This window comes from Ranitomeya imitator, chromosome 3, assembly GCF_032444005.1.
Source record: "Ranitomeya imitator isolate aRanImi1 chromosome 3, aRanImi1.pri, whole genome shotgun sequence".
NCBI lineage: Eukaryota > Metazoa > Chordata > Amphibia > Anura > Dendrobatidae > Ranitomeya > Ranitomeya imitator.
The window spans coordinates 104,165,835-104,193,607 of NC_091284.1; the positions used below are offsets into that span (position 1 = coordinate 104,165,835).

The 27,773-nt window shown below is 43.8% G+C and overlaps 1 protein-coding gene across 1 annotated transcript in view; it reads left to right on the plus strand.

Annotated features, from left to right (window-relative positions):
• The first annotated feature begins 365 nt into the window (after nt 1–365).
• Nucleotides 366–27,773, plus strand: part of PITPNM3 (PITPNM family member 3) — an 876,999-nt gene continuing 849,591 nt past the window's right edge. Inside the window, exon 1 of the mRNA XM_069761259.1 lies at nt 366–521. Coding sequence (XP_069617360.1) covers nt 488–521 — 34 coding nt within the window. The 5' untranslated portion in view covers nt 366–487. The remainder of the gene's footprint in view (nt 522–27,773) is intronic.

The window sequence follows — 27,773 nt, forward strand, 5'->3', positions numbered from 1 at the left end:
AATAAATGTTGCCAAGAGATATATCTTGTGGATCGGAGGAATGTGCAGGGATGATAATGTGTGCAAAACTGTAAAGCGTTGCGGAATATGTTAGCGCTATATAAAAAAATAAAGATTATTATTATTATTGAGATTATTAATGGCTTCCAGCCATCTATGGACTAATGTAATTAAGTATTTCAACTATTATGTGACAAAGGTGGGATGATATAAGACAGTGGTAGTACCTATGTATCTGTACATGTCTTTCTTTACAGTGACAAAAGCCTGTGAGGGATTTCAGGCTCTTCGGAGCCACTAGAGGCAGCCAAGCTAAATAAATGTCCGTGCGCGAATAAGGAAAGGGGGGAGGACTAGAATAAAGCACATAGGAGCTTTCACTGCTATGAAATCTCAACCAGAGATCAGCTGCAGGAAAGAAATACTGGGAGCTTGCGGGAAGCCTGCAGACACCTACAGCCTGGAATAGCAGCAGACTTGGGGTTATATGTACGCACAAATGGCTCGGGCTCCACAAGCAGGTAAGAAAGAGCAAAGCCGGCACCGGGTCTGCTGCTTGTCTGCCTCCTCTTGACTGCTAGGGTTGCAGTTTGAGTCAATCAGATGTGACATGGGTTGATAACTGGCAGTAACTGCAGTTTAACCTCTGGGCAGAGTGTTCCTCAGAAGTGCCACCAGCATGATGAAGAGATCTGAGTAGTCTCGAAAGCTTGTTTTTTGTTATTACTTTATTTTAGTTACCTGTGCAAAGGTATCGCATGAATAAGGACTGTCATTTGGTTTCTCATTAGCATGCCCAGCTTGGGCAGCAGTCACCTGGCAGTCACCTTCATGAGTTTATTGAGACCTTCTCAGCTCCGAGGACATTGTCACTGTGTGAGACAAAGTCATTGGCAGCTGGGAAGGAATTGAACTAATGTGTTGGAATGCGGAACATCAGCTTGTTGCTGGTGATTGGCAGGTGGTCTCTCCTGTCCCACCTGGTACGAACATTCCCATGGTCCATGAAGCAGACCAGGCTACAGTTCAGCGAGAAGGTGCTCAGTGAAAGATGTACATATATCCTGAATAAAGATGATGTCACATAGTCCCACCTAACTGGACCAGACGAAATCTTGAGATTGCTTTACGTTTTGTTGGCATTTTTGACTACTCTACGACGGGTTTTATTATGATGCTTTATGGTTTACCAACTTTGTGATCTGAATTATTTAAAAAATGATTAATAAAGTGTAAACCCCACAACCATGTTTTCTAAGTGGGCTACATTATGTAAGTCTTTGCCTACATGGAGATTAATTAGTTTAACCGTTTACAGTATAAAACTTTTCTCCAATAATTGAGACTGTGGGCCTGAGTTAACTTCAAGATATTATTATTTAGAGGATGTTGTAAGATTACAAGTCTTTGCGTGAGATAATACATTGTGAATCCTACACTCAGTCATATAATGTGTACAAGAACTGAGAAGATACTGAGAAAACAGGTGGAAATCTTACAACTTTGACTGTTATGCCCCATCGTTTCTTACTACTCCGCTTACAAACTGTTTTTTTTTTCACTTTTTCCAAATTTTGCCAAATTTGACTTTATCTAGCTACTTATAAGCAGTAAAATGAACATGAAGTCTGGTGTTATCTTAACGATGCTTGCTGGGAATGTATTTACACATAACGACAGCTGAAATAAGAATCCGTTTATATGAGTTTTATCATTACAGTGGTGGCAAATTTTCTCCATGTGTGTTGCATATGATTGCTTGCATTAATCATATTAAAGAGTTTTTGCTTGTGCACATTAAAGAGGTGGTCCACTACTATCTTTATTGTGCACATCGATTTAAGCCATGGAAATAAGTGTTTTTTTCCAATTCATTCTTTTTCATATTTGCCTATATCTCTGCTCGCTCAGTGCCATCATGTGACCCCCGGCTGCATCCGCTGATGATATCCAGTGATGTCACGTCAACTTCCAAACTCTAGAAGTTGAGGTTGCATCACCGAGGCATGACCAAGTCTCATACAGACTATGGCCACTCTTCTTGATTGACTGGTGTGTGGGCGGTGTTTGAAAAAATACTTATTTCAGTGGTATAAATCGATGTGCACAATTAAGATTGTAGTAGCCCACCTCTTTAAACAATTATTGTAATTAAGTGGCACAAGTATGTAATATGGTAATATGATGCCCATTGAATTTAATAAACTCATGCTGTACCTCTTTGGTCCCTAATACACGTACATTCTGCAATAAAAAATTGTAGTGCATTGAATGCACATTATGGGGGCATAAATCTTGCCTAAAAGCAATGCTTTCAGCATAGAATACAGTACCTGTATGAATGGGGCTCCAACATATGTTCCCAGCCCCCATAGTTAGAATTACTATTATTTATTTATATAGCACCATTGATTCCATGGTGTTGTACATGAGAAGGGGTTACATACAAATTGCAGATATCACTTACAGTAAGTAAACTAACAATTACAGACTGATACAGAGGGGCGAGGACCCTGCCCTTGCGGGCTTACATTCTACAAGATTATGGGGAAGGAGACAGTAGGTTGAGGGTTGTAGGAGCTCCGCTGTTGGTGAGGCGGTTGCTCCGGTAGTGGTGAGGAGGCAGCGGGGTCAGTGCAGGCTGTAGGCTTTCCTGAAGAGGTGGGTTTTCAGGTTCCGTCTGAAAGATCCGAATGTGGTTGATAGTCAGACGTGTTGGGGCAATGAAATCCAGAGGATGGGGGATATTCGGGAGAAGTATGGAGGCGGTTGGGTGAGGATCGAATAAGTTCTGTTATATGTAAACTAAATGGTGATTTACCAGCTCAGTTACAATACAAAATCTAGAACATTACAATCAAGTGTATTGAATTGATTTACAAGACATTTCCATTCAATTATGTCATACAAGCACAGATTATGGTATTATCAGTAATAATACATCATCAGATAATAGATTATCCCTTTGCTGCTCTCTTCCCAAATGCTCCAGTTGTATTTTTTAGTATACAACCATCATTCAATTACAGGTGGCTTTTGGATATTTCAGTCTAAGATTCTAAAATTGTCTTCTAGACTGTAATTATAATGATATTTTAAAGAAAAATAGAAATCTTATATAGAGAAAGGAAACAGATGACATAATATTTCCTGAATACGACTTAAAATCAGATCACAGCTGGGTCACAGACTTTTCCTTCCATCTATCTCTTGACGTGAAACATTGATTTTTCCTTTATTTTTCAGACAGCCAGTATTTAGTGGCTCAAAGCTAAACCCATTTACTGTCCACTATTTTTGATTGCATTTACAGTATAATATATAATGGCTTGTAACGTCTTGGCACAGCTGGACTTCAGTGACAACCAGCTGGGATAATGATTTTTTTTTCTTGGCTCGGGACATAGTCTGCTTGCAATTTTTGCTATTTTTTTTCTCCATGTCAGTCATTGTGACCACATCTCTCTGTCACTCACTGTGACTCTGACTGTCTGTTTTGTCAGTCTAAGTTAACTCTCCATACCCTAAAAAAAGCTGCCTTAATAGTTTTCCTGTAAGCATAACCCCAGAGAAAAAGTGCAAGAATTAGCTCCCACTCCTTTTGCAATCTTTTATTTCAGGACAGTATTTATCCCTGGGTGAGTGTTAGCAACATGTCAAGTGTTGAGTAAGAATATTGGATGGAAAATTCTACATTGAAATAAATTGGCCTTGTAAATGTATTTCATTAAATTAAATAAAACTGTCACTCATATTAGTTCCTGTAAAGAGAGAAAAAAATGTCACCTTTGAGTGGTCCACATGAGTCTTGACACACGTTAACATCTCCAAAGGCTAAGTTCACGTTAGGCGTTTTTGGTGCATTTTTTTTCAGTATTTTGTGCTTTGCATGGTTTTTTGGACATAGAGCATGTCACTTCTTTCAGCGTTTTACACCCATTGAAAGCAATGGGTTACGAAAAAAAGAAAGTACAGCAGTATATAAAACCCATTTATTTTTGTGATTTTCCCAGGTTTACTATCTTGTCTTGGTCACCTGAGATGGCAGATGGGATTAGTACAGTTTAGTTATATTAGTGATCTGTACAAAGTAAACATTGGTCGATCACGGTGTCAGATTGAACAATGCCTGTGGTTGACCAAGGCGTGAGATTCAACAATGCCTGGGCAACTCAATGGCAGACCAAAGTGCGAAAGTTAACCCCTTCCCGACCTTTGACGCCACGTGGGCGTCATGAAAGTCGGTGCCAATCCGACCCATGACGCCTATGTGGCGTCATGGAAAGATCGCGTCCCTGCAGATCGGGTGAAAGGGTTAACTCCCATTTCACCCGATCTGCAGGGACAGGGGGAGTGGTAGTTTAGCCCAGGGGGGGTGGCTTCACCCCCCCATGGCTACGATCGCTCTGATTGGCTGTTGAAAGTGAAACTGCCAATCAGAGCGATTTGTAATATTTCACCTATTATAACTGGTGAAATATTACAATCCAGCCATGGCCGATGCTGCAATATCATCGGCCATGGCTGGAAACACTAATGTGCCCCCACCCCACCCCACCGATCGCCCCCCAGCCCCCCGATCTGTCCGGTACACTGTACCGGCTCCCCGCCGTCCTGTGCTCCGCTCCCCCCACGCTCCAATCACCCTCCCCGTGCTCCAACCACCCCCCCTGCACTCCGATCCACCCCCCGTGCTCCGTTACACCCCCGTGCTCCGTTCCACCGCCCCCGTGCTCCATTCCACCTCCCCCGTGCTCCGTTCCACCCCTCCCGCGCTCCGATTCACCCCCCCATGCTCCGATCCCCCCCCCCGTGCTCCCCTCCACCCCATCATACTTACTGATCCTGCCGGGGTCCTTCTGTCTTCTCCCCGGGCGCCGCCATCTTCCAAAATGGCGGGCGCATGCGCAGTGCGCCCGCCGAATCTGCCGGCCGGCAGATTCGTTCCAAAGTGCATTTTGATCACTGAGATAGATTATATCTCAGTGATCAAAATAAAAAAAATAATAAATGACCCCCCCCCCTTTGTCACCCCCATAGGTAGGGACAATAAAAAAATAAAGAATTTTTTTTTTTCACACTAATGTTAGAATAGGGGTAGGGTTAGGGTTAGGGCTAGGGTTAGGGTTTGGGTTAGGGCTAGGGTTAGGGTTAGGGGTAGGGGTAGGGCTAGGGTTAGGGGTAGGGTTAGGGCTAGGGTTAGGGTTTCGGTATGTGCACACGTATTCTGGTCCTCTGCAGATTTTTCCACTGCGGATTTGATAAATCCGCAGTGCTAATCCGCTGCAGATTTATGGCGGATTTACCGCGTTTTTTCTGCGCATTTCACTGCGGTTTTACAACTGCGATTTTCTATTGGAGCAGTTGTAAAACCGCTGCGGAATCCGCACAAAGAAGTGACATGCTGCGGAATGTAAACCGCTGCGTTTCTGTGCAGTTTTTCCGCAGCATGTGTACAGCGATTTTTGTTTCCCGTAGGTTTACATTGAACTGTAAACTCATGGGAAACTGCTGCAGATCCGCAGCGTTTTCCGCAGCGTGTGCACATACCTTTAGAATTAGGCTATGTGCACACGGTGGGATTTGGCTGCGGATCCGCAGCAGTGTTCCATCAGGTTTACAGTACCATGTAAACATATGGAAACCAAATCCGCTGTGCCCATGGTGCGGAAAATACCGCGCGGGAACGCTGCGTTGTATTTTCCGCAGCATGTCAATTCTTTGTGCGGATTCCGCAGCGTTTTACACCTGTTCCTCAATAGGAATCCGCAGGTGAAATCTGCACAAAAAACACTGGATATCTGCGGAAAATCCGCAGGTAAAACGCAGTGCCTTTTACCAGCGGATTTTTCAAAAATGATGCTGAAAAATCTCACACGAATCCGCAACGTGGGCACATAGCCTTAGGGTTAGGGTTGGAATTAGGGTTGTGGTTAGGGTTAGGGGTGTGTTGGGGTTAGTGTTGGAGGTAGAATTGAGGGGTTACCACTGTTTAGGCACATCAGGGGTCTCCAAACGCAACATGGCGCCACCATTGATTCCAGCCAATCTTGTATTCAAAAAGTCAAATGGTGCTCCCTTACTTCCGAGCCCCGACGTGTGCCCAAACAGTGGTTTACCCCAACATATGGGGTATCCGCAAACTCAGGACAAACTGCGCAACAATTACTGGGGTCCAATTTCTCCTGTTACCCTTGTGAAAATAAAAAAATGCTTGCTAAAACATCATTTTTGAGGAAAGAAAAATGATTTTTTATTTTCACGGCTCTGCGTTGTAAACGTCTGTGAAGCATTTGGGGGTTCAAAGTGCTCACCACATATCCAGATAAGTTCCTTTGGGGGTCTAGTTTACAAAATGGGGTCACTTGTGGGGGGTTTCTACTGTTTAGGCACACCAGGGGCTCTGCAAACGCAACGTGATGTCCGCAGACCATTCCATCAAAGTCTGCATTTCAAAAGTCACTACTTCCCTTCTGAGCCCCGACGTGTGCCCAAACAGTGGTTTACCCCCACACATGGGGTATCAGCGTACTCAGGACAAACTGGACAACAACTTTTGGGGTCCAATTTCTCCTGTAACCCTTGGGAAAATAAAAAAATTCTGGGCTAAATAATTATTTTTGAGGAAAGAAAACGTATTTATTATTTTCACGGCTCTGCATTATAAACTTCTATGAAGCACTTGGGGGTTCAAAGTGCTCACCACACATCTAGATAAGTTCCTTTTGGGGTCTAGTTTCCAAAATGGGGTCACTTGTGGGGGTTTTCTACTGTTTAGCCACATCAGGGGCTCTGCAAACGCAACGTGACGCCCGCAGAGCATTCCATCAAAGTCTGCATTTCAAAACGTCACTACTTCAATTCCGAGCCCCGGCATGTGCCCAAACAGTAGTTTACCCCCACATATGGGGTATCACCGTACTCAGGAGAAACTGGACAACAAATATTGGGGTCAAATTTCTCCTGTTACCCTTGGGAAAATTAAAAAATTCTGGGCTAAATAATTATTTTTGAGGAAAGAAAACGTATTTATTATTTTCACGGCTCTGCATTATAAACTTCAATGAAGCACTTGGGGGTTCAAAGTGCTCACCACACATCTAGATAAGTTCCTTTCGGGGTCTAGTTTCCAAAATGGGGACACTTGTGGGGGGTTTCTACTGTTAAGCCACATCAGGGGCTCTGCAAACGCAACGTGACGCCCACAGAGCATTCCATCAAAGTCTGCATTTCAAAACGTCACTACTTCACTTCCGAGCCCCGGCATGTGCCCAAACAGTGGTTTACCCCCACATATGGGGTATCAGCGTACTCAGGAGAAACTGGACAACAACTTTTGGGGTCAAATTTCTCCTGGTACCCTTGGGAAAATAAAAAATTGCAGGCTAAAAGATCATTTTTGAGAAAATAATTTTTTATTTTATTTTCATGGCTCTGCGTTATAAACTTCTGTGAAGCACTTGGGGGTTCAAAGTCCTCACCACACATCTAGATTAGTTCCTTTGGGGGTCTAGTTTCCAAAATGGGGTCATTTCTGGGGGATCTCCAATGTTTAGGCACACAGGGGCTCTCCAAACGTGACATGGTGTCCGCTAATGATTGGAGCTAATTTTCCATTTAAAAAGTCAAATGGCGTGCCTTCCCTTCCGAGCCCTGCCGTGCGCCCAAACAGTGGTTTACCCCCACATATGGGGTATCAGCGTACTCAGGACAAACTGGACAACAACATTTGGGGTCCAATTTCTCCTATTACCCTTGGCAAAATAGGAAATTCCAGGCTAATAAATCATTTTTGAGGAAAGAAAAATTATTTTTTATTTTCATGGCTCTGCGTTATAAACTTCTGTGAAGCACCTGGGGGTTTAAAGTGCTCAATATGCATCTAGATAAGTTCCTTGGGGGGGTCTAGTTTCCAAAATGGGGTCACTTGTGGCGGAGCGCCAATGTTTAGGCACACAGGAGCTCTCCAAACGCGACATGGTGTCCGCTAACGATGGAAATAATTTTTCATTCAAAAAGTCAAATGGCGCTCCTTCCCTTCCGAGCCTTACCATGTGCCCAAACAGTGGTTTACCCCCACATATGAAGTATCAGTGTACTCAGGAGAAATTTCCCAACAAATTTTAGGATCCATTTTATCCTGTTGCCCATGTGAAAATGAAAAAATTGAGGCTAAAAGAATTTTTTTGTGAAAAAAAAGTACTTTTTCATTTTTACGGATCAATTTGTGAAGCACCTGGGGGTTCAAAGTGCTCACTATGCATCTAGATTAGTTCCTTGGACCGTCTAGTTTCCAAAATGGGGTCACTTGTGGGGGAGCTCCAATTTTTAGGCACACGGGGGCTCTCCAAACGTGACATGGTGTCCGCTAAAGAGTGGAGCCAATTTTTGATTCAAAAAGTCAAATGGCGCTCCTTCCCTTCCAAGCCCTGCCGTGCGCCCAAACAGTGGTTTACCCCCACATATGAGGTATCAGCGTACTCAAGACAAACTGGACAACAATATTTGTGGTCCAATTTCTCCTATTATCCTTGGCAAAATAGGAAATTCCAGGCTAAAAAATCAATTTGGAGGAAAGAAAAATTATTTTTTATTTTCATGGCTCTGCGTTATAAACTTCTGTGAAGCACCTGGGGGTTTAAAGTGCTCAATATGCATCTAGATAAGTTCCTTGGGGGGGTCTAGTTTCCAAAATGGGGTCACTTGTGGCGGAGCTCCAATGTTTAGGCACACAGGGGCTCTCCAAACGCGACATGGTGTCCGCTAACAATTGGAGCTAATTTTCCATTCAAAAAGTCAAATGGCGCTCCTTCCCTTCCGAGCCTTACCATGTGCCCAAACAGTGGTTTACCCCCACATATAAGGTATCAGAGTACTCAGGAGAAATTGCCCAACAAATTTTATGATCCATTTTATCCTATTGCCCATGTGAAAATGAAAAAATTGAGGCGAAAAGAATTTTTTTGTGAAAAAAAAAAGTACTTTTTCATTTTTACAGATCAATTTGTGAAGCACCTGAGGGTTTAAAGTGCTCACTAGGCATCTAAATAAGTTCCTTGGGGGGTCTAGTTTCCAAAATGGGGTCACTTATGGGGGAGCGCCAATGTTTAGGCACACAGGAGCTCTCCAAACGCGACATGGTGTCCGCTAATGATGGAAATAATTTTTCATTCAAAAAGTCAAATGGCGCTCCTTCCCTTCCGAGCCTTACCATGTGCCCAAACAGTGGTTTACCCCCACATATGAAGTATTAGTGTACTCAGGAGAAATTGCCCAACAAATTTTAGGATCCATTTTATCCTGTTGCCCATGTGAAAATGAAAAAATTGAGGCTAAAAGAATTTTTTTGTGAAAAAAAAGTACTTTTTCATTTTTACGGATCAATTTGTGAAGCACCTGGGGGTTCAAAGTGCTCACTATGCATCTAGATTAGTTCCTTGGGCCGTCTAGTTTCCAAAATGGGGTCACTTGTGGGGGAGCTCCAATTTTTAGGCACACGGGGGCTCTCCAAACGTGACATGGTGTCCGCTAAAGAGTGGAGCCAATTTTTGATTCAAAAAGTCAAATGGCGCTCCTTCCCTTCCAAGCCCTGCCGTGCGCCCAAACAGTGGTTTACCCCCACATATGAGGTATCAGCGTACTCAGGACAAGTTGTACAACAACTTTCGTGGTTCAGTTTCTCCTTTTACCATTGGGAAAATAAAAAAATTGTTGCCAAAAGATAATTTTTGTGACTAAAAAGTTAAATGTTAATTTTTTCCTTCCATGTTGCTTCTGCTGCTGTGAAGCACCTGAAGGGTTAATAAACTTCTTGAATGTGGTTTTGAGTACCTTGAGGGGTGCAGTTTTTAGAATGGTGTCACTTTTGGGTATTTTCAGCCATATAGACCCCTCAAACTGACTTCAAATGTGAGGTGGTCCCTAAAAAAAATGGTTTTGTAAATTTCGTTGTAAAAATGAGAAATCGCTGGTCAAATTTTAACCCTTATAACTTCCTAGCAAAAAAATATATTGTTTCCAAAATTGTGCTGATGTAAAGTAAACATGTGGGAAATGTTATTTATTAACTATTTTGTGTCACATAACTCTCTGGTTTAACAGAATAAAAATTCAAAATGTGAAAATTGCGAAATTTTCTAAATTTTCGCCAAATTTCCGTTTTTATCACAAATAAACGCAGAATTTATTGACCTAAATTTACCACTAACATGAAGCCCAATATGTCACGAAAAAACAATCTCAGAACCGCTAGGATCCGTTGAAGCGTTCCTGAGTTATTACCTCATAAAGGGACACTGGTCAGAATTGCAAAAAACGGCAAGGTCTTTAAGGTCAAAATAGGCTTAAGGGGTTAAAGAGTGTCCTACAAACTCAGTGCACTGCCAGTGTCTTAGGTAAATTATTCTATACCAATTCACCTCCCTCAGCGGTTACACTTGTATGTGTATTTTTGGGGATTTGGATGTTTCACCCCCAGCAGTTCGCCCCCAGCAGTTCGCCCCTGGGTACATTTATTTCACCTGTGGGAAGTTATACCATCCAGCTGCCATACTATTACCCCAGAGGACCCCTTTAAGCAGCGTCGGTCGCTACTGACCGAATACCACAGGTGGAGTCACGAACAAACTTTATTCTTAAACTCCCTTTAAAGAGCTTTCCCTTTACTTGGGTGCCCAGGGCCACGGACCAGGTCGCAGCCACCGTGATGCCCCCTTCAAGTACCAGACCCGGTACCGAGTACCCTACTGCCCTGGCAGGCGACTCAACTTAGCGTCATGAACAGGATGTACCCGGGGCGAACTGCTGGGAGGAAAAATCCTATAACCGTATTTTTTCATGAGCATACGTCTTGTATTAGTGACTTGTGTTTCTTGCTTCTGTGGTGGAAGCAAAGCTGAACTTGTGGGATCCTGAAAAACGCAGCAAAAGATGCACCAAAAACTGTACCAAAACATCCATTTTTGACACTGCTTCTTTTCTGCCAACAGTGGAGGTTTTGCTGCAGAAATTTTTTTAAGCAAAAATGCCTAGTGTGAACTCTGCGTTGTGCAGTGATTTTACGGCACCCAAATAGGTGCATGTGGCCATACTTACCTTGATATGTCTCCGATTTCATATGAGCAAATGCATAAGTTAATAAGCTTGCAATACAGTATCCCACTGAGCACCATGTGGTGCCACACAAAGTGCCCATTGGTAATTGTGTAAGGCTTTGCTGTCAAGTTTGGTAATGATGAACTAGCTGTTCTTTATATGAGGTTTCCACGTCCAGGTCTAGGTTGATTATCTTAATTACCTCCTGAGTGCTAACAATCATCTAAAAAAATAAACTCCTGTTATTTATGATGTGAGCATAGTCTATCAATACTGTGCCACTCTGCAATTATGTACGCATCGAAAGAAATAAGAACAATGGTCTAATCAATCAGCAGCAGCGCATTGCTAGAAGCGGAGCAATTTGCCCGCGATTAGAGTCAGCAGTCTATCCAATGCAAATCTATTCAGCAGGATGGTTGGAGAAACACTGATTTTTCCATGCTGATGACTTACTAAATTAAATAACTACCACAGTCAATGTAGTTGGAAAAAAACAGTTCCCCAAAGAAATTGATTGTTAAAGAGCCGGTATTCCCAACTCCAAAATCCTATCCCAATCTGTAAGAGTTGTAATAATAATAATATTAGCAAATACCTCCAATTAGAAATGTAGTATAGTTTTTCTGATACGCTCTGTCTCTTTCCTCATGTGCAGGCATTGCAGGACTTTAGGTATCCATGGTTATTGCCACTGGCATAGTGACAGATAATTAGCTAGTTGCTAGAAGTTGCAACCATGGATACCTAAGGTCCTGCAATACCTGCACATGAGAAAAGAGACAGCAAATCAGAAAGATTAAACTACGTTTCTAATTGGAGGTATTTGATATTATTATTATTACTACACCTACTACATATTGGGATAGAATCTTGGAGATGTGAATACCCCTTTAAGTTAGACTGGTATCTAGTAATATGGTTATATACTGTAAGGCAGAAGTGTAGGCACAATGATGACAGTATAGGCAGAATTACAATATTTCCACACTTATAGAAAGCATTAAATATGCTTGAAAGGCTGTATCTGTGAAATTAAAGGGAAGCCGACAGTTGATACATGCTACACAATCCATGGGCAGGATGTACCAGACACTGGCTCTGTGAACTCAGCCATATACATTTGATGCTAAGAAAAACATACCGTATTTTCCGGCGTATAAGACGACTGGGCGTATAAGACGACCCCCCAACTTTTCCAGTTAAAATATAAACTCTTCTTAAAAGTGGGGGTGGTCTTATACGCTGTATGTCGTCTTATAGGGCCGGTGACTAATGTGCCTTTTTGGGGGGGGAGTAGTCCCGATGACGGAGGGGTCGTCTCACAGGAAAGTGTGAGTGGAGTATGCCCCATTACCTCACATTGTAGCTGCAGCCAGCGTCAGCGTGGGGTGCTGGGGAGTGGCAGCGGCTGCTCCTCTTTGTGCCGCTTGGGTGCTGTGGGGCGGCGGTTCCTCTTGGTACAGCGTCAGGGCTCTGTGCTGTGGGGCGGCAGCGGCGGCGTATCTTCCTGCAGAGTCAGTCGGGGCTCCTCCCGCATCTCCTGAAAGCCCGGAGGCGCCGGCAGCTCCATTGCTGCGATGCGGTGGCCTCCGGGAAAATGGCCGCTGGGGATGGCGCATGCTCAGATTCAGATCTCGTCCCGAGATCTCGGGAGACGAGATCTGAATCTGAGCATGCGCCGCCCCCAGCGGCCATTTTCCCGGAGGCCACCGCATCGCAGCAATGGAGCTGCCGGCACCTCCGGGTTTTTAGGAGATGCGGGAGGAGCCCCGACTGACTCTGCGGGAAGATACGCCGCCGCTGTCGCCCCACAGCACAGAGCCCCGACGCTGTACCAAGAGGAACCGCCGCCCCACAGCACCCACGCGGCACAAAGAGGAGCAGCCGCCGCCGCTCCCCAGCACCCCACGCTGACGCTGGCTGCAGCTACAATGTGAGGTAGTGGGGCATACTCCACTCACACTTTCCTGTGAGACGCCCCCTCCGTAATCGGGACCACTCCCCCCACCCACCCACCATATACACCCGGCGTACAAGACGATTCCCGGCGTATAAGACGACCCCCGACTTTTAAGAAGATTTTCATGGGTTAAAAAGTCGTCTTATACGCCGGAAAATACGGTACTTTAAATGCCGCCAGGGAACGAGTCACTCGAGTGACTCGTCGGACAGGCGACTTCTCCCCTTCTGCTGCCATTGACTGACAAGTCTCTCCCTGGATGCATGTATAGTGAAAGACCTGTCACGCTAAGACAGTGGGCCAGGAGAAGCCGCCAGGTACCCACTTGTTTGACTAGTCTCCCAAGTGGATCTATCCCTGGTGGCTTTTAAAGTGTATTTTTCACTAAAACACTGCAGTTTTCAAGCTGCTGTTGATCAGGCAGTATGTGGTGCCCCTGAGGGTCCAGTCACCACAGAGGTACTGCACCTCAGCCAGAGGTGTGGTACCCCACTCTCGGGTAAGGAGGAGGCACTACCCGGTACCCGCACACTAGCATCCAACACCACACCACTCCAGGCTAGGGGATCTGGGCGGACCCTATTTAGAGAGGGCCCCATCTCAGGCTGGAGGGGGTACTAAGTAGAGGGTGTGGGTGGAGGAAGTAGATAAGGTTAGGAGACCTGGAGGTAAAGTTGACAGTTGGTAGTGGAGAGTTGCCATGGAAACAGGAGTAAGGTGGAGCAAGTGTGGAGAGAAGAGTGGAGTGACGGAGGGGTCGGAGAGGGGCTCCAGGGAGAGAGAAGAGGTCCTAGGGGCCAGGGAAGTGAAGAATCCACCCATGGCATCCGGATTCACACCAACCGTAGTCAGGTGGAGGGACCAGGTCACAATGGGGATCGGCCCCAGACTGGTGGAGAGACTGTAGGACTCAGCTGGCGAACCGGAGGCTGTAGTATCTGTATGTGCAACAGCCAAATTGACACACAATCGCTAAAAAGGCAGCCACATACGGTCAAGGGGACCAGGAGGTCGTCGCCCAACAGGACCTGCAGCTGCTGGCTTGGGACACTGTATGTGTGAGGCACAGGGCAGGAGGGCATGAGCCAGCACAGATAGATGACCTGGGAAGGTACACAAGAAGGGGGTCACAGAAAAGTGCACCCAAACTCCCGAGAGTTGGCTGGACCACCGACCCAGAGGACACAGCACCCGGCAGGTGATTGTAACCTAAAGACTGTGAGTAAAATGTGAAGACTGCACCCTGATGTGTCCTCAGAATTATTTACTGCATCACCTGCCCTGTACTACAACAGTTACCATAATCAAATTAACCCTATAAATGCCCTGGGGCCCGCTCTACCCGTGGAGAGCGGTAACATCTCTGCTGTGTCTCCAACAGCCCAAGTGGACCTGAATGCAGTGTTGGCCATCTATTGCCGAACACCACGGGTGGCGTCACTTAATCCCCTATAAACTTTCCCCCATGCATTTTATTGCACGCCCAGGGCCACGGACCGAGTCACGGCCCCATGACATCCCCTGAAGAACTGACCGGCCCAGACCGAGTACCCCTGGCTCTAGCGGGCGCTGCAAGCATTTATCAGCTGTCAAGTTCTCTTTAAAGGGAACCTGTCACCTGAATTTGGCGGGACTGGTTTTGGGTCATATGGGCGGAGTTTTCGGGTGTTTGATTCACCCTTTCCTTACCCGCTGGCTGCATGCTGGCTGCAATATTGGATTGAAGTTCATTCTCTGTCCTCCATAGTACACGCCTGTGTAATGACCAGAGGTCTGAATAAGATCCAGTGAGTCACAAACCAAGACCAAGGCAGAAATCTCCAACGGTATTTACTCAAAAGCAAAATAATAAAGGTAATATGGAGAATATTAAGGCAGATGCACCCCAAAGATACACTAGCTCAGCAGCAGCTGAAATCGCTGTGCCACTCCAAGGTCTCCTGAGAACTGTATACTACAACAGACTAGTAAGAAATTTACCTAACAGGCAACTAAAAACAGGAAACAAGTGTAAATTGAATGTAGTGTTATCAAGGGAGCCCCTGGAACGGCACACTGAGTATAACTTACACAACTCTAATATAAGATACACCTCTAAAGTAACAATTAAACACTCAGAGCAGAGATACCCGGGTATCTATAACTATGGTACCGTATCCTGAGATGGATTTCCTCTCAGGCAGGAATCCGCACAGGCTGCAGCCAGTCCATATCTTCAGCGCCAATAAGTTACAGCAAGCTCCTCTTGTCTTGTCGGCCGATGCCGAGCCCAAATGCCGGGGACTTAGTTAGTGGTCTCACGCTGTTGTCTCTGCTTCTGTAGCTCCTAGGAATGCTTCCACGACAACCCGTCCGTCTCTGTATCAGCAGTCTGCCCAGACTTGTTTCTCCACTCAATGCACAGGGAATCCACAGACTTCCAAATACGTACTGGGTTTTTAGTAAAGTCTCAGTCTTTTCTTAGATAAAGGGTTAGCTCTTCTCCAGGAAACGTTAGCAACAAAAGTCTCTCAAAAGCTTCTTTTCCTCCAAACACACTCGCAGTAAATCCACACACAGTCTCTTTTTAAGATACCACAGCAGCTTCTGCCTTTTCTTCCGCCTTTTTCTCTCAGCTCTCACTTCCTTGTTTCACTTTACACACAAGACACCAGACCCCACCCCCCAGCACACATTGTCTCCAGGAGTTTTGCAGGGTCTGTCCTCTGCTGCAGCAGGCAAAAACCACAGGGTCCTAGTGCCCTCTCAGTGGGACTACAGTTCACTCTCTTACACCTGCACAAGGCAAGATTGCTTTGCGCAGGCGTGTACTATGGAGGACAGAGAATGAACTTCAATCCAATATTGCAGCCAGCATGCAGCCAGCGGGTAAGGAAAGGGTGAATCAAACACCCGAAAACTGCACCCATATGACCCAAAACCAGTCCCGCCAAATTCAGGTGACAGAGTCCCTTTAAGGCTCCATCTGTGTGACACCTTCAAGTGCTGTCGGATTTTTTTTCTCAGGCAGCAATCTGACCTATAGTGTAGAATGGATGTGTTCACAGATCAGAGTCAGATCCACGTGACTCCGAGTAGGTTCAATTCTGATCCATTTTGTTTTCAGACTTGGTGCTACTGTCTATAGGGATCTGTGTAAAACAAATGACAAACAGAACACACACTCTGGACTTCAGTTTTTTATCCAAGTTTCTTCTATTTTTAGCTGATCCATTGCTAAAAGGCAATAGATAAAATAAGTTTAGACAGTCTTCCTGCTTGAGTGAAAAAGAAAAAACGAGAAGAAGCAACTGAAAAAAATCAATGCATTTCTTTTGCATGGTAACACACCGATGTGAAAATACAGCACAAGTCTAATCCTATATCAACCAAAATATCAATCATTAACTGACTGCAAAGTATGTAACAGGACCCCCATTTACCACATGCCATTCATCATACGGGCATTTTTATAAGGGGTAGAGGGCTTTCAGTCTAATCAATCACCAGGGCCTGGTGTGCCGCCTCCTGCTGAAATCTGGTGGACAATTATGAAGTATCTCATGAATTCTAGCTATAGTCCTCTCCCCTAATGACGCTACATCTGCGGTGAAACATGTTGGGGAGACGTGCCCTCGGAAAAACCGTCCTGTCTGCCTTATAATGTTGACACTCCGGGGTGTCACTAGGTGAGATTTGGCTATATTTTATGAATTGTTTAGGCAATATAAGGACAGAACGTTTCATGTCTAGATTTCCCCACTATTATTATTATTTAGGACTTGTTAGTGAGGGTTCCTGTTGGGTCATCCCAAATCGTAAACACTGCCCTATAATCAATTCCTTTTAGAGGGTTTGTCCAGCACTATGAAAAGCCTTTCTACAGATCCATCTTGCCTGCACTTTTATTTCACTGATATGCTTTCATCGGCTCCGGTGTCTGGTTTGCCAAGTGCAACCTCAGGTCAAGTGACGTTTGCTGTGAAATGCTGAGTATGGAGAAACATGGAGCACATGCTCAGTTGGAGAGAAGGAGAGCCCAACTCAGACGCCAGACGTCATTGCTGATGTTGCATTTGGATGCTGCAGCAATTCACGGGGCATCCAAACATGATGTCAGTGGATGTGCCGAGAGGTGCAAATGGTGCTGACACATGAAAGGTCTGTAGTTAATGAAAGCATGTACATTAATTCAATTAATAAAAAAAGCAGGCAAGAAGGATGTGAAGAAAGGCTCTTCATAGTGTTGGACAACTCGTATAAATATAATCAGTAACATTTACTACTAATGGTTTGGTTATGGTTTAATTGAGAATGATAAAGGTTACTGTGTCATTTTTTCAAATAAAAGACTTTATTCTTGCTGCATCTTTATTTACCATACAACTATAGGATTAGTAATGGATTTGGCAGCACGGTGGCTCAGTGGGTAGCACTGCAACCTTGCATCGCTGGAGTCCTGGGTTCAAATCTCACCATGGACAACATCTGCAAGGAGTTCGTATGTTCTCCCCTTGTTTGTGTGGGTTTCCTCTGGATACTATGGTTTCCACCTACATTCCAAAGACATACTGATAGGGAATTTAGATTGTGAGCCCCATCTAGGACAGTAATGATAATGTGTGCAGACTGTAAAGCGCTGCGGAATATGTTAGCGCTATATAAAAAAGAAAAAAAAAAGATAGGTGTCTTATAAATGCTTCTCCATTACTAAGCTGTGGGCTTGATGTCACCGGTGACATGAATCCCCCAACTATTACCCCTCTTGGCACCGCTACAGGGCAAGTGGGAAGAGCCGGGCAAAGCACCAGAATCTGCGTATCTAATAGATGTGCCTTTTCTGGGAAGCTGCGGGCTGTTATTTTTAGGCTGGGGGTCAAATCATTTTTGTGAAAAAAATATGATTTTTTATTTTTACGGTTCTACGTTATAAACTTCTGTGAAGCACTTGGGGGTTCAAAGTGCTCACCACACATCTAGATAAGTTCCTTAGCGGGTCTAGTTTCCAAAATGGTATCACTTGTGGGGGTTTTCACTGTTTAGGCACATCAGGGGCTCTCCAAACAAGGCGTCCGATCTCAATTCCAGACACATTTGGATTGAAACAGTAAAACGGTGCTCCTTCCCTTCCGAGCTCTGCCATGCGCCCAAACAGTGGTTTACCCCGACATATGGGGTATCAGTGTACTCAGGACAAATTGCACAATAACTTGTGGGGTCCAATTTCAGTGGGAAGTGAGTATCACATTTGTTTTATTTTTTTATTTTCTCAGTAGAAGACAACCCTTTTAAAGGGAACATGTCACCTTGTGCTGTAGATAAGCCCCAAAAGGCAGTGGCCGCATCTTATAGCGGCAAAACGAGGTGACAGGTTCCCTTTAAGTAAGCTGATAAAATAGAAATTATTTTATTAATGGAACAAAGAATTGTCAGATTAAGTGAAGTAATCTAATATTAGTAAACCTCGTGGAGATTGAGTAGAATTCAAAGAGTCGGAAACCTCTTTTCCATATAGATTTTTTTTCATGTACAAAAAATTACAATTTTACTTACCGTATATACTTGAGTATAAGCCGATCCGAGTATAAGCCGACCCGAGTATATGCCGACCCCCTAATTTTGCCACAAAAAACTGGGAAAACTTATTGACTCGAGTATAAGCCTAGGGTGGAAAATGCAGCAGCTACCGGTGAATTTCAAAAATAAAAATAGATGCTCCATACCATTCATTATTGCCCCAAAGCTGTGCCATATAGTGCTCTGCACCGTTCATTATGGCCCCATAGCTGTGCCATATAGTGCTCTGCGCCGTTCATTATTGCCCCATAGATGTACCATAGAAAGCTGTGCCATGTAGTGCTCTGCACCGTTCATTCTTGCCCCATAGCTGTGCCATATAGTGCTCTGCACCGTTCATTATTGTCCCATAGCTGTGCCATATAGTGCTCTGCACCGTTCATTATTGTCCCATAGCTGTGCCATATAGTGCTCTGCACCGTTCATTATTGCCCCATAGCTGTGCCATATAGTGCTCTGCACCGTTCATTATGGCCCCATAGCTGTGCCATATAGTGCTCTGCACCGTTCATTATGGCCCCATAGCTGTGCCATATAGTGCTCTGCACCGTTCATTATTGCCCCATAGATGTACCATAGAAAGCTGTGCCATGTAGTGCTCTGCACCGTTCATTCTTGCCCCATAGCTGTGCCATATAGTGCTCTACACCGTTCATTCTTGCCCCATAGCTGTGCCATATAGTGCTCTGCACCGTTCATTCTTGTCCCATAGCTGTGCCATATAGTGCTCTGCACCGTTCATTATTGCCCCATAGCTGTGCCATATAGTGCTCTGCACCGTTGATTCTTGCTCCATAGCTGTGCCATATAGTGCTCTGCACCGTTCAATATTGCCCCATAGCTGTGCCATATAGTGCTCTGCACTGTTCCTTATTGCCCCATAGCTGTGCCATATAGTGCTCTGCACCGTTCATTCTTGCCCCATATCTGTGCCATATAGTGCTCTGCACCGTTCATTTTTGTCCCATAGCTGTGCCATATAGTGCTCTGCACCGTACATTATTGCCCCATAGCTGTGCCATATAGTGCTCTGCACCGTTCATTCTTGCCCCATAGCTGTGCCATATAGTGCTCCGCACTGTTCCTTATTGCCCCATAGCTGTGCCATATAGTGCTCTGCACCGTTCATTTTTGCCCCATATCTGTGCCATATAGTGCTCTGCACTGTTCCTTATTGCCCCGTAGCTGTGCCATATAGTGCTCTGCACCGTTCATTATTGCCCCATAGCTCTGCCATATAGTGCTCTGCACCGTTCATTCTTGCCCCATAGCTGTGCCATATAGTGCTCTGCACCGTTCATTTTTGTCCCATAGCTGTGCCATATAGTGCTCTGCACCGTTCATTATTGTCCCATATCTGTGCCATATAGTGCTCTGCACCGTTCATTCTTGCCCCATAGCTGTGCCATATAGTGCTCTGCACCGTTCATTCTTGTCCCATAGCTGTGCCATATAGTGCTCTGCACCGTTCATTATTGTCCCATATCTGTGCCATATAGTGCTCTACACCGTTCATTCTTGCCCCATAGCTGTGCCATATAGTGCTCTGCACCGTTCATTCTTGCCCCATAGCTGTGCCATATAGTGCTCTGCACTGTTCCTTATTGCCCCACAGCTGTGCCATATAGTGCTCTGCACCGTTCATTCTTGCCCCATAGCTGTGCCATATAGTGCTCTGCACTGTTCCTTATTGCCCCATAGCTGTGCCATATAGTGCTCTGCACTGTTCCTTATTGCCCCATAGCTGTGCCATATAGTGCTCTGCACCGTTCATTATTGCCCCATAGCTGTGCCATATAGTGCTCTGCACAGTTCCTTATTGCCCCATAGCTGTGCCATATAGTGCTCTGCGCCGTTCATTCTTGCCCCATAGCTGTGCCATATAGTGCTCTGCACCGTTCATTATTGCCCCATAGCTGTGCCATATAGTGCTCTGCACTGTTCATTATTGTCCCATAGCTGTGCCATATAGTGCTCTGTATCGTTCATTTTTGCCCCATAGCTGTGCCATATAGTGCTCTGCACCGTTCATTCTTGCCCCATAGCTGTGCCATATAGTGCTCTGCACGGTTCATTCTTGCCCCATAGCTGTGCCATATAGTGCTCTGCACCGTTCATTATTGCCCCATAGATGCTCCGTAGAAAGCTGTGCCATTGCTGCTGCTGCAATAATAAAAAAAAAATGTCATACTCACCTCTCTTGCTTGCAGCTCCTGGCGTCTCGTCCCGGTGTCTCTCTGCACTGACTGATCAGGCAGAGGGCGCCGCGCACACTATATGCGTCATCGCGCCCTCTGACCTGAGCAGTCAGTGCAAGAGGACACGAAGACAGAGCGGCGCCCGGTGGGTGGAACACGGACAGGTGAATATAAAATACTCACCTGGTCCCGGCGCTCCTGACGCTCCCCCTGCCTGTCACACTGTCTTCGGTGTCGCAGCTCTTCCTGTCAGCGGTCACTGGCACCGCTCAGAGGAATGAATATGTGGCTCCACCCCTATGGGAGTGGAGTCAATATTCATTTCTTTAATGAGCGGTCCCACGTGACCGCTGAAGAGAGGAAGGGCTGCAGCACCTGGAGACAGTGTGACGGGAAGGGGGAGCGTCAGGAGCGCCGGTACTAGGTGAGTATGCCTCAGCGCCCTCTCCCCCTCACCCGCCGACCCTGCCACCCACCGTGACTCGAGTATAAGCCGAGAGGGGCACTTTCAGCCCAAAAATTTGGGCTGAAAATCTCGGCTTATACTTGAGTATATACGGTAAATAGTTATTGTTTTTTTTCAACAAACTTTGCATGAAAGAATCGTAGAAGCAAATATAAGAAACTTTTTAGAACATCTTATAATAAGAACTCTGATTTTTTTTCTGCTCTCATGAGCCATTTCTTTCCTTCTCCCCTGCATTCTGAATTCACCAGCCACTTTGATAAACAGCTCAAATGTGTTCTGCCAGTAAAGTGAGGTGTTAGGTTACACCTTCTATTATACACTATGGATAGAGAAGAGGAAGGAGAAGGAGGGCAGAGCACTCTGCAAAGTGAGAAGCAGGCAGAAAAGGGTAGACACTGGCAGCTTCAGTTTAAAGCAACTGACTAAGGCCCCTTTCACACATCAGTTTTTTGCCGTCAAGCACAATCCGGCGAGTTTTGAAACAAAAGCAAAAGTTGCCGCCGGATCCGTTTTTTTCTCATAGACTAGTATTGGCGACGGATTGCGACAGATGGCCTCACGCTTCATCTGTTTTTCGCCGGATCCGTTGAAAATTAGTTTTCCGGCAGCCGGAGAAAACAGACATAAGAACGTTTTTTTGTGTCCGTCAAAAACACGGACAGCGACAGATCCGTCACCGTTAGTGATGAGCGAGTGTACTCGTTGCTCAGGTCTTCCCGAGCGTGCTCGGGTGGTCTCTGAGTATTTATGACTTAATTTTCATTGGGGCAGCTGAATGATTTACAGCTACTAGCCTGGCTGAGTACATGTGGGGGTTGCCTGGTTGCTAGGGAATCCCCACATGTAAACAAGCTGGCTAATAGGTATAAATCATTCAGCTGAGGTGATGAAAACTAAGTCATAAATATTTGGTGATCACCCGAGCGTGCTCGGGAAAACCCAAGCAACGAGTACACTCACTCATCTCTAGTCACCGTCTGTCGTTTGCTATAATGGAACCCTATGGCGCCGGATCCGTCAAATGATGGAATCCGGCGACTGATTCAGTTTTTCTAATCTAAGCATGAATTTTCCATTCTGGGGGTTTTCTCTCTCCCTCTCTCTCTCTCCTCCCCAGGATCCAATTGGCTAGATCAGCTAGTCGGATCCGGCTAAAAACGGATCCGTCGCATTAGTTTTTCACAATTTGCAAAGGATCCGTTCTTTAAAAAAACTTGCCGGATTGAGCCTGATGGCAAAAACCTGATCTGTGAAAGTAGCCTTACTTCCAGTGCTAGATTCACAGCCACTCAGCCAGTACAGCTGCTGTTGCTGTTTATCTTTGTGCTCTACAGAGGAACAAGAGCAGGAATCCATCTGTGTGTACTGTGCATGGGAGATATGATAGCAGCTAGTGTCCTTCCACCAGCTCAGAGGGAACTAAAAATTATAAGAGTCTGCAGAGGGGAAAACTGGTTAAAAAACGTCCAGAAATGGTGTTACTTCTCATGTACACATGCCAGCTTATTCTAAAAAGGACCCTGAAATAACGAGAATGCTTTAAACATTTTCTTATTTAACATATACCCATTTTTTCACTTGCCAGTCGGACTTGTTGCTGAGTTATAGTAGACATTTGATTAATTTTCCTTTTTGGCAAGAGTTCTGAAATAACTCCTTCTCTAGCCCATTTTACATAGAATAACGTGCAAATATATAACCAAAATAAGACCTCATAATCAAAGTGGTTGAGCCTATGATGTCGAGTTTGACTTACAGCCTTGTTAATAATATTTATTAGACGTGTTTTATAACTTTGATTATTTCTTGATTGTAATTCTGACATGAATTTGATGACATCTGACAAGATGTAAATTCTAACTCAACATCAAGCTCATTGATCATACTGGTTATTGCTTTAAAAGAGCATCTGTCACTATTTTCTGACTTCTAATCAATATTAGCTAATAATAGACTGAGAGTATTTAGTTAAATGCCTTACTTTTTAGCATCCCTTAGTGCTTTAAAGGGAACCTGTCACCAGGTTTTACCGATAAGAGATAAGACCACCACCATTCACGCTTGTTATACAGCATTTTATAATGCTGTATATCTGCAACTACGCGACCTGTAAGATAAAAAGACATTTTATTATACTCACCTGAGGGGCAGTCTGGTCCGAGGGGTGTCGCTGGTCTTGGTCCGGCGCCTCCATTCTTCTTGTGATGCCGCCCTTCTTCTTGCTTCGTGTCGATGGCGAGTCCTTATTAGTGATGAGTGAACATGCTCGAATAATGTCTTATCTGAGCATGAGTGTGTGTTATCTGAGCATCTCGGAGAGCTCTTTTATTATGTCGGAGTCCCAGAGGCTGCATGATTTGCAGCTGTTAGACAGCCTCAACACATGTGGGGATTCCCTAACAAAGACGCAATCCCTGCATGTGTTCTGGCTAACAGCTGCAAATCATGTAGCCGCAGGGACTTGAATATAATATACGAGCACGCCCACATGCTATTCGAGCACGTTCGCTAATCACTAGTTCCAACGTCATCCACTCAGTCTCCCCGGCATCGCAATCCTGCACCAACATAGTTCTCTGCCCTGACTAGGGCAGAGTAAAGTACTTCCGTGCACAGGTGCTGGGGCACTTTGATCTTCCGCAGTGCCTGCACCCTGCAGCACTTTGCTCTGCCCATGTCAGGGCAGAAAAGTACGCCTGCGTAGGAGCGCAGTACCGGGGAGAGTGTGTGAATTATGTAGGGATGTGTCATCCACACGAAACAAGAAGGAAGACGGCATCACAAGTAGAAGGGGCGCACCGGGCCAAGACCAGCGACACCCCTCGGATCGGGCCACCCTGCATGTCAGTATAATAAAAGGTCTTCTTGTCTTGCAAGTTAGTTTGGAGGCATACAGTATATACAGCATTATAGAATGCTGTATATCAGGCCTGAAAGGCGGTGGTCTTATCTGATATCGGTGAAACCTGGTGACAGGTTCTCTTTAATAGCAGGAGACCTGGTATTTGACCATAGCAAAAAGTAGAAATCTTCAATCAGTTATGTTTTAAGCCACAAACATGACTTTTCTGCCTTTTATTTTTGCAAAAATATACTCTTTCATGCAGACTGCATGAGGGCCCCAGTTATTATTTTTTCTTTTTAGAATTAATGCTGAAGTATTGTGAGTGTTTTGGTAGTGAAAAAAATAAAGAAACCTAAAAGTTTATACAAGATAAAATTTGGATAGTCTGTAGAACCACTGGATTTTGCAAATGAAAGGGAATTAGAAAGTGTCATACTTTATTTTTTTTACAATTTGACCTATTTTATGTCTAATTTACAGCATTAAGAATATCCAAAAATAATTTTACTTTAAAATATCTCTTTAAATTTACATAATTTTCTTAACATCTTTGTACTGGCATTCATGATCCTATTGTGAAAATTGGTTTCCAGCTGAAAAAAAAAGCAGGAATAGTCTTTTAGTTTCGTTGTGCCATGTTATCATGCTTTACTTTTAGAGATTTTCTCGTTTTCAAGTTAAACAATATGAGAATGGGAACAATTATTATGTGCCCATGACTCTGGGGCACTCATCTCCAACTGAGTGACAATTGGGTTACAAGAAATGGAGTAAGAGAACCGATTTTTTTTTTATTCAGAGAGACTGAGGATAAAATGGAATCTAAACAATCTGAATCATTGTTAAGAAGAACAAAATACGAGGTATTGGAAGGTCAGGATAAACAAAAGCAGATCAGTAACATGAACTATAATAACACAGCACTGAAATACTGGGACTGGAAGAGCTAGGTAATCCAGAAGTGAACACATATAGCTCAATCAGTCACTTCGAGAGAGAAAAAGACGTCATTCCAAACTTATTTCCAATTTAAAGTCTACATTGGGAAAGTCCTGACGCAATAGAGAGCTGATTGTCAGGCTTTCAGAAGACAGATGAAAATAATGCTCCTATGACTGCATTTTTTTTATTTAAAACATTAACCACTTAAAGGGAACCTGTCAAAAGATGGCAAATTGTTCTACTTATTTTATTGGATATCCTGTTTTTACTTCTTGCGTTTGTTTTTCTTTTAGTTGACAAATGCTAAATATTATAGTCTTTACCAAAAAGGGTGTTGCTCACATGATTCCTCCAATCTCTGCATTATTACCCCCCAACACCTCATTGAAAAATACCATAAAAATTAACATTAATTAAAAAGTCCCACATCTCTAAGATTTAAAAAATTTACTCCATTTCCCCTCCCCGGGAATAGTCAGAGGAACAGCAGTACTAAAACATAAGCAAAAATTGGGCACTTTTCACTTGGTCCTGTGTCAGCACAAAATGGCTGTTCATACTAAGTCGTGCCACTCGGCGCCTGTTTTCCCTCTATCTCCATCTCCCTTTTTCTTTGATTGAAAACACCACATACCAGGAGCGTTTCCTGCACATACCAATAGATAATGCTCATCATATTTGATATTTCTGCATTCAGAAATTTCTGATCTGTCAAAATGCTAAATAAATCCGGTAAACCGCGTAACAAGAAAAAAATTGAAACTCCAGAATTACATTTTTGGCCACCAAAACATTGCAATAAAATGCAATAAGAGGTGATCAAAACATCTCTTTTTCATCCAAGTTTCTGAATTTATTTTCACCACGTAAATAAAAAAAATAAATGTGTTTGTTATGTGTATAATCACACAGACCTGGGGAATTATATTGTCAGATCAGTTTTACCATAAAGTGAACATGGCAAATAAAAACATCCAAAAAACAATTGTGGAATTTCAATTTTTTTGCAATTTAACCACACTTGGAATTTTGTTTCCATTTTTCAGTTGAGTATATGGTATAATCGATGGTGCCACTAAAATGGTACCTGCGAAAAAACAAGACCTCATAAGGTTATATTGACATAAATGTAAAAAATAGTTATGGCTCTTGGAAGAAGGAGAGGGAAAAAAGGCGAAAAAACAAAAAATGGCTATGGCGTGAATGGGTTAAAAGCAGTGTCTTGACAATTCTTCATACTTACTTCATACTATAGAAGTCAATGGGAAGGCTACAGAAACGTCACAAAGACTTCTGGATTTCACTTTAAAAACTTGTTATTTCTGACCTCCTCAAAATAACCCTCTGCACTTACCCTTGGGTAAGGTTCATGACTTTATTAAGGTGGTTTCTGTTTTTTAAGATTATATTTAAAGAAATGCTCTGTAAGTTTCTAATATACTTTAGATCTCATCCATCAAGGCTTTTATGAAAGAATTCTGACATAAAACACCTACCAATGTTACAAAGTATTTCAACTTTTGCCATTTTTATGCCAGCCCTGAAAATCCATCGCAATTTATGCACCTTTAGTGTTAGAAATTATGCCATAAATGTATTCCATTCCACCATCAGAGTAACATTTTTGGTGGAGATGCACAATGGTTGTAAACATGCAAACATGTAGACTCTTCTTGTATTTTGACACCTTAAGGACCAGCGGTGTTTCTGTTTTTGCGTTTCCATTGTTTACTCCCCTTCTTCCCATGGCCATAACTTTTTTTTTTGGTCATGTTAGGGCTTGTTTTTTGCGGGATGAGTTGTATTTTTGAATGACACCATTGGTTTCAAGTGCGTTGAAATTGCAAAAAAAAAGTTACATCCCACACTTGTTTTTTGTTTGGCTTTTTTACTAGGTTCACTAAATGCTAAAACTGACCATTATGATTCTCCAGGTCATTACGAATTCATAGACACCAAACATGTCTAGGTTCTTTTTTATCTAAGTTGTGAAAAAAAAATTCCAAACTTTGTTAACAAAAAAATTTTCTGATACCCGTAGCGTCTCCAGTTTTTGTGATATGAGGTTGGGTGAGGGCTCATTTTTTGCGTGCCAAACTGAAGTTTTTAATGATACCAATTTGGTACTATCATTTGATGACCAAAATAAGGAATTCTGACATTTTTACTTTTTTCCTCGCTACGTCTTTTAATGATCTGGTTAATCCTTTTTTTTTTATTGATCGGGCGATTCTGAACTCGGCAATACCAAATATGTGTATGTTTGTTTTTTTAATTGTATTACTGTGAATGGGGCGAAAGGGGGGCGATTTGAACTTTTACATTTTTGAAAACATTTTTTTTTACTTTTGGTATGATTCAATAGCCTCCATGGGACCACAGAAGCTGCCATAACTTGATCGGCTCTGATACATTCAGGCAATGATCAGATCACCTGTATGTAGTAGAATTACACACTTGCTATGAGTGTTGACCGCCAGGCGGTGCTCATAGCAGTCTGGCAGTGACAACCATAGAAGTCTCCAGGAGACCTCTGGTTGTCATGCCGACCCATCGGCGACCCATAGTCATGTGACATGGGCACCGATGGGAGGAGGTAATGATGCTCTTCCTGCGTGTGCATGTTAAATACCGCTGTGAGAGTTTGACAGCAGCATTTAACATGTTAACATCCGTGGGTAGATTGTGATTCTACCCGCGGTTGTT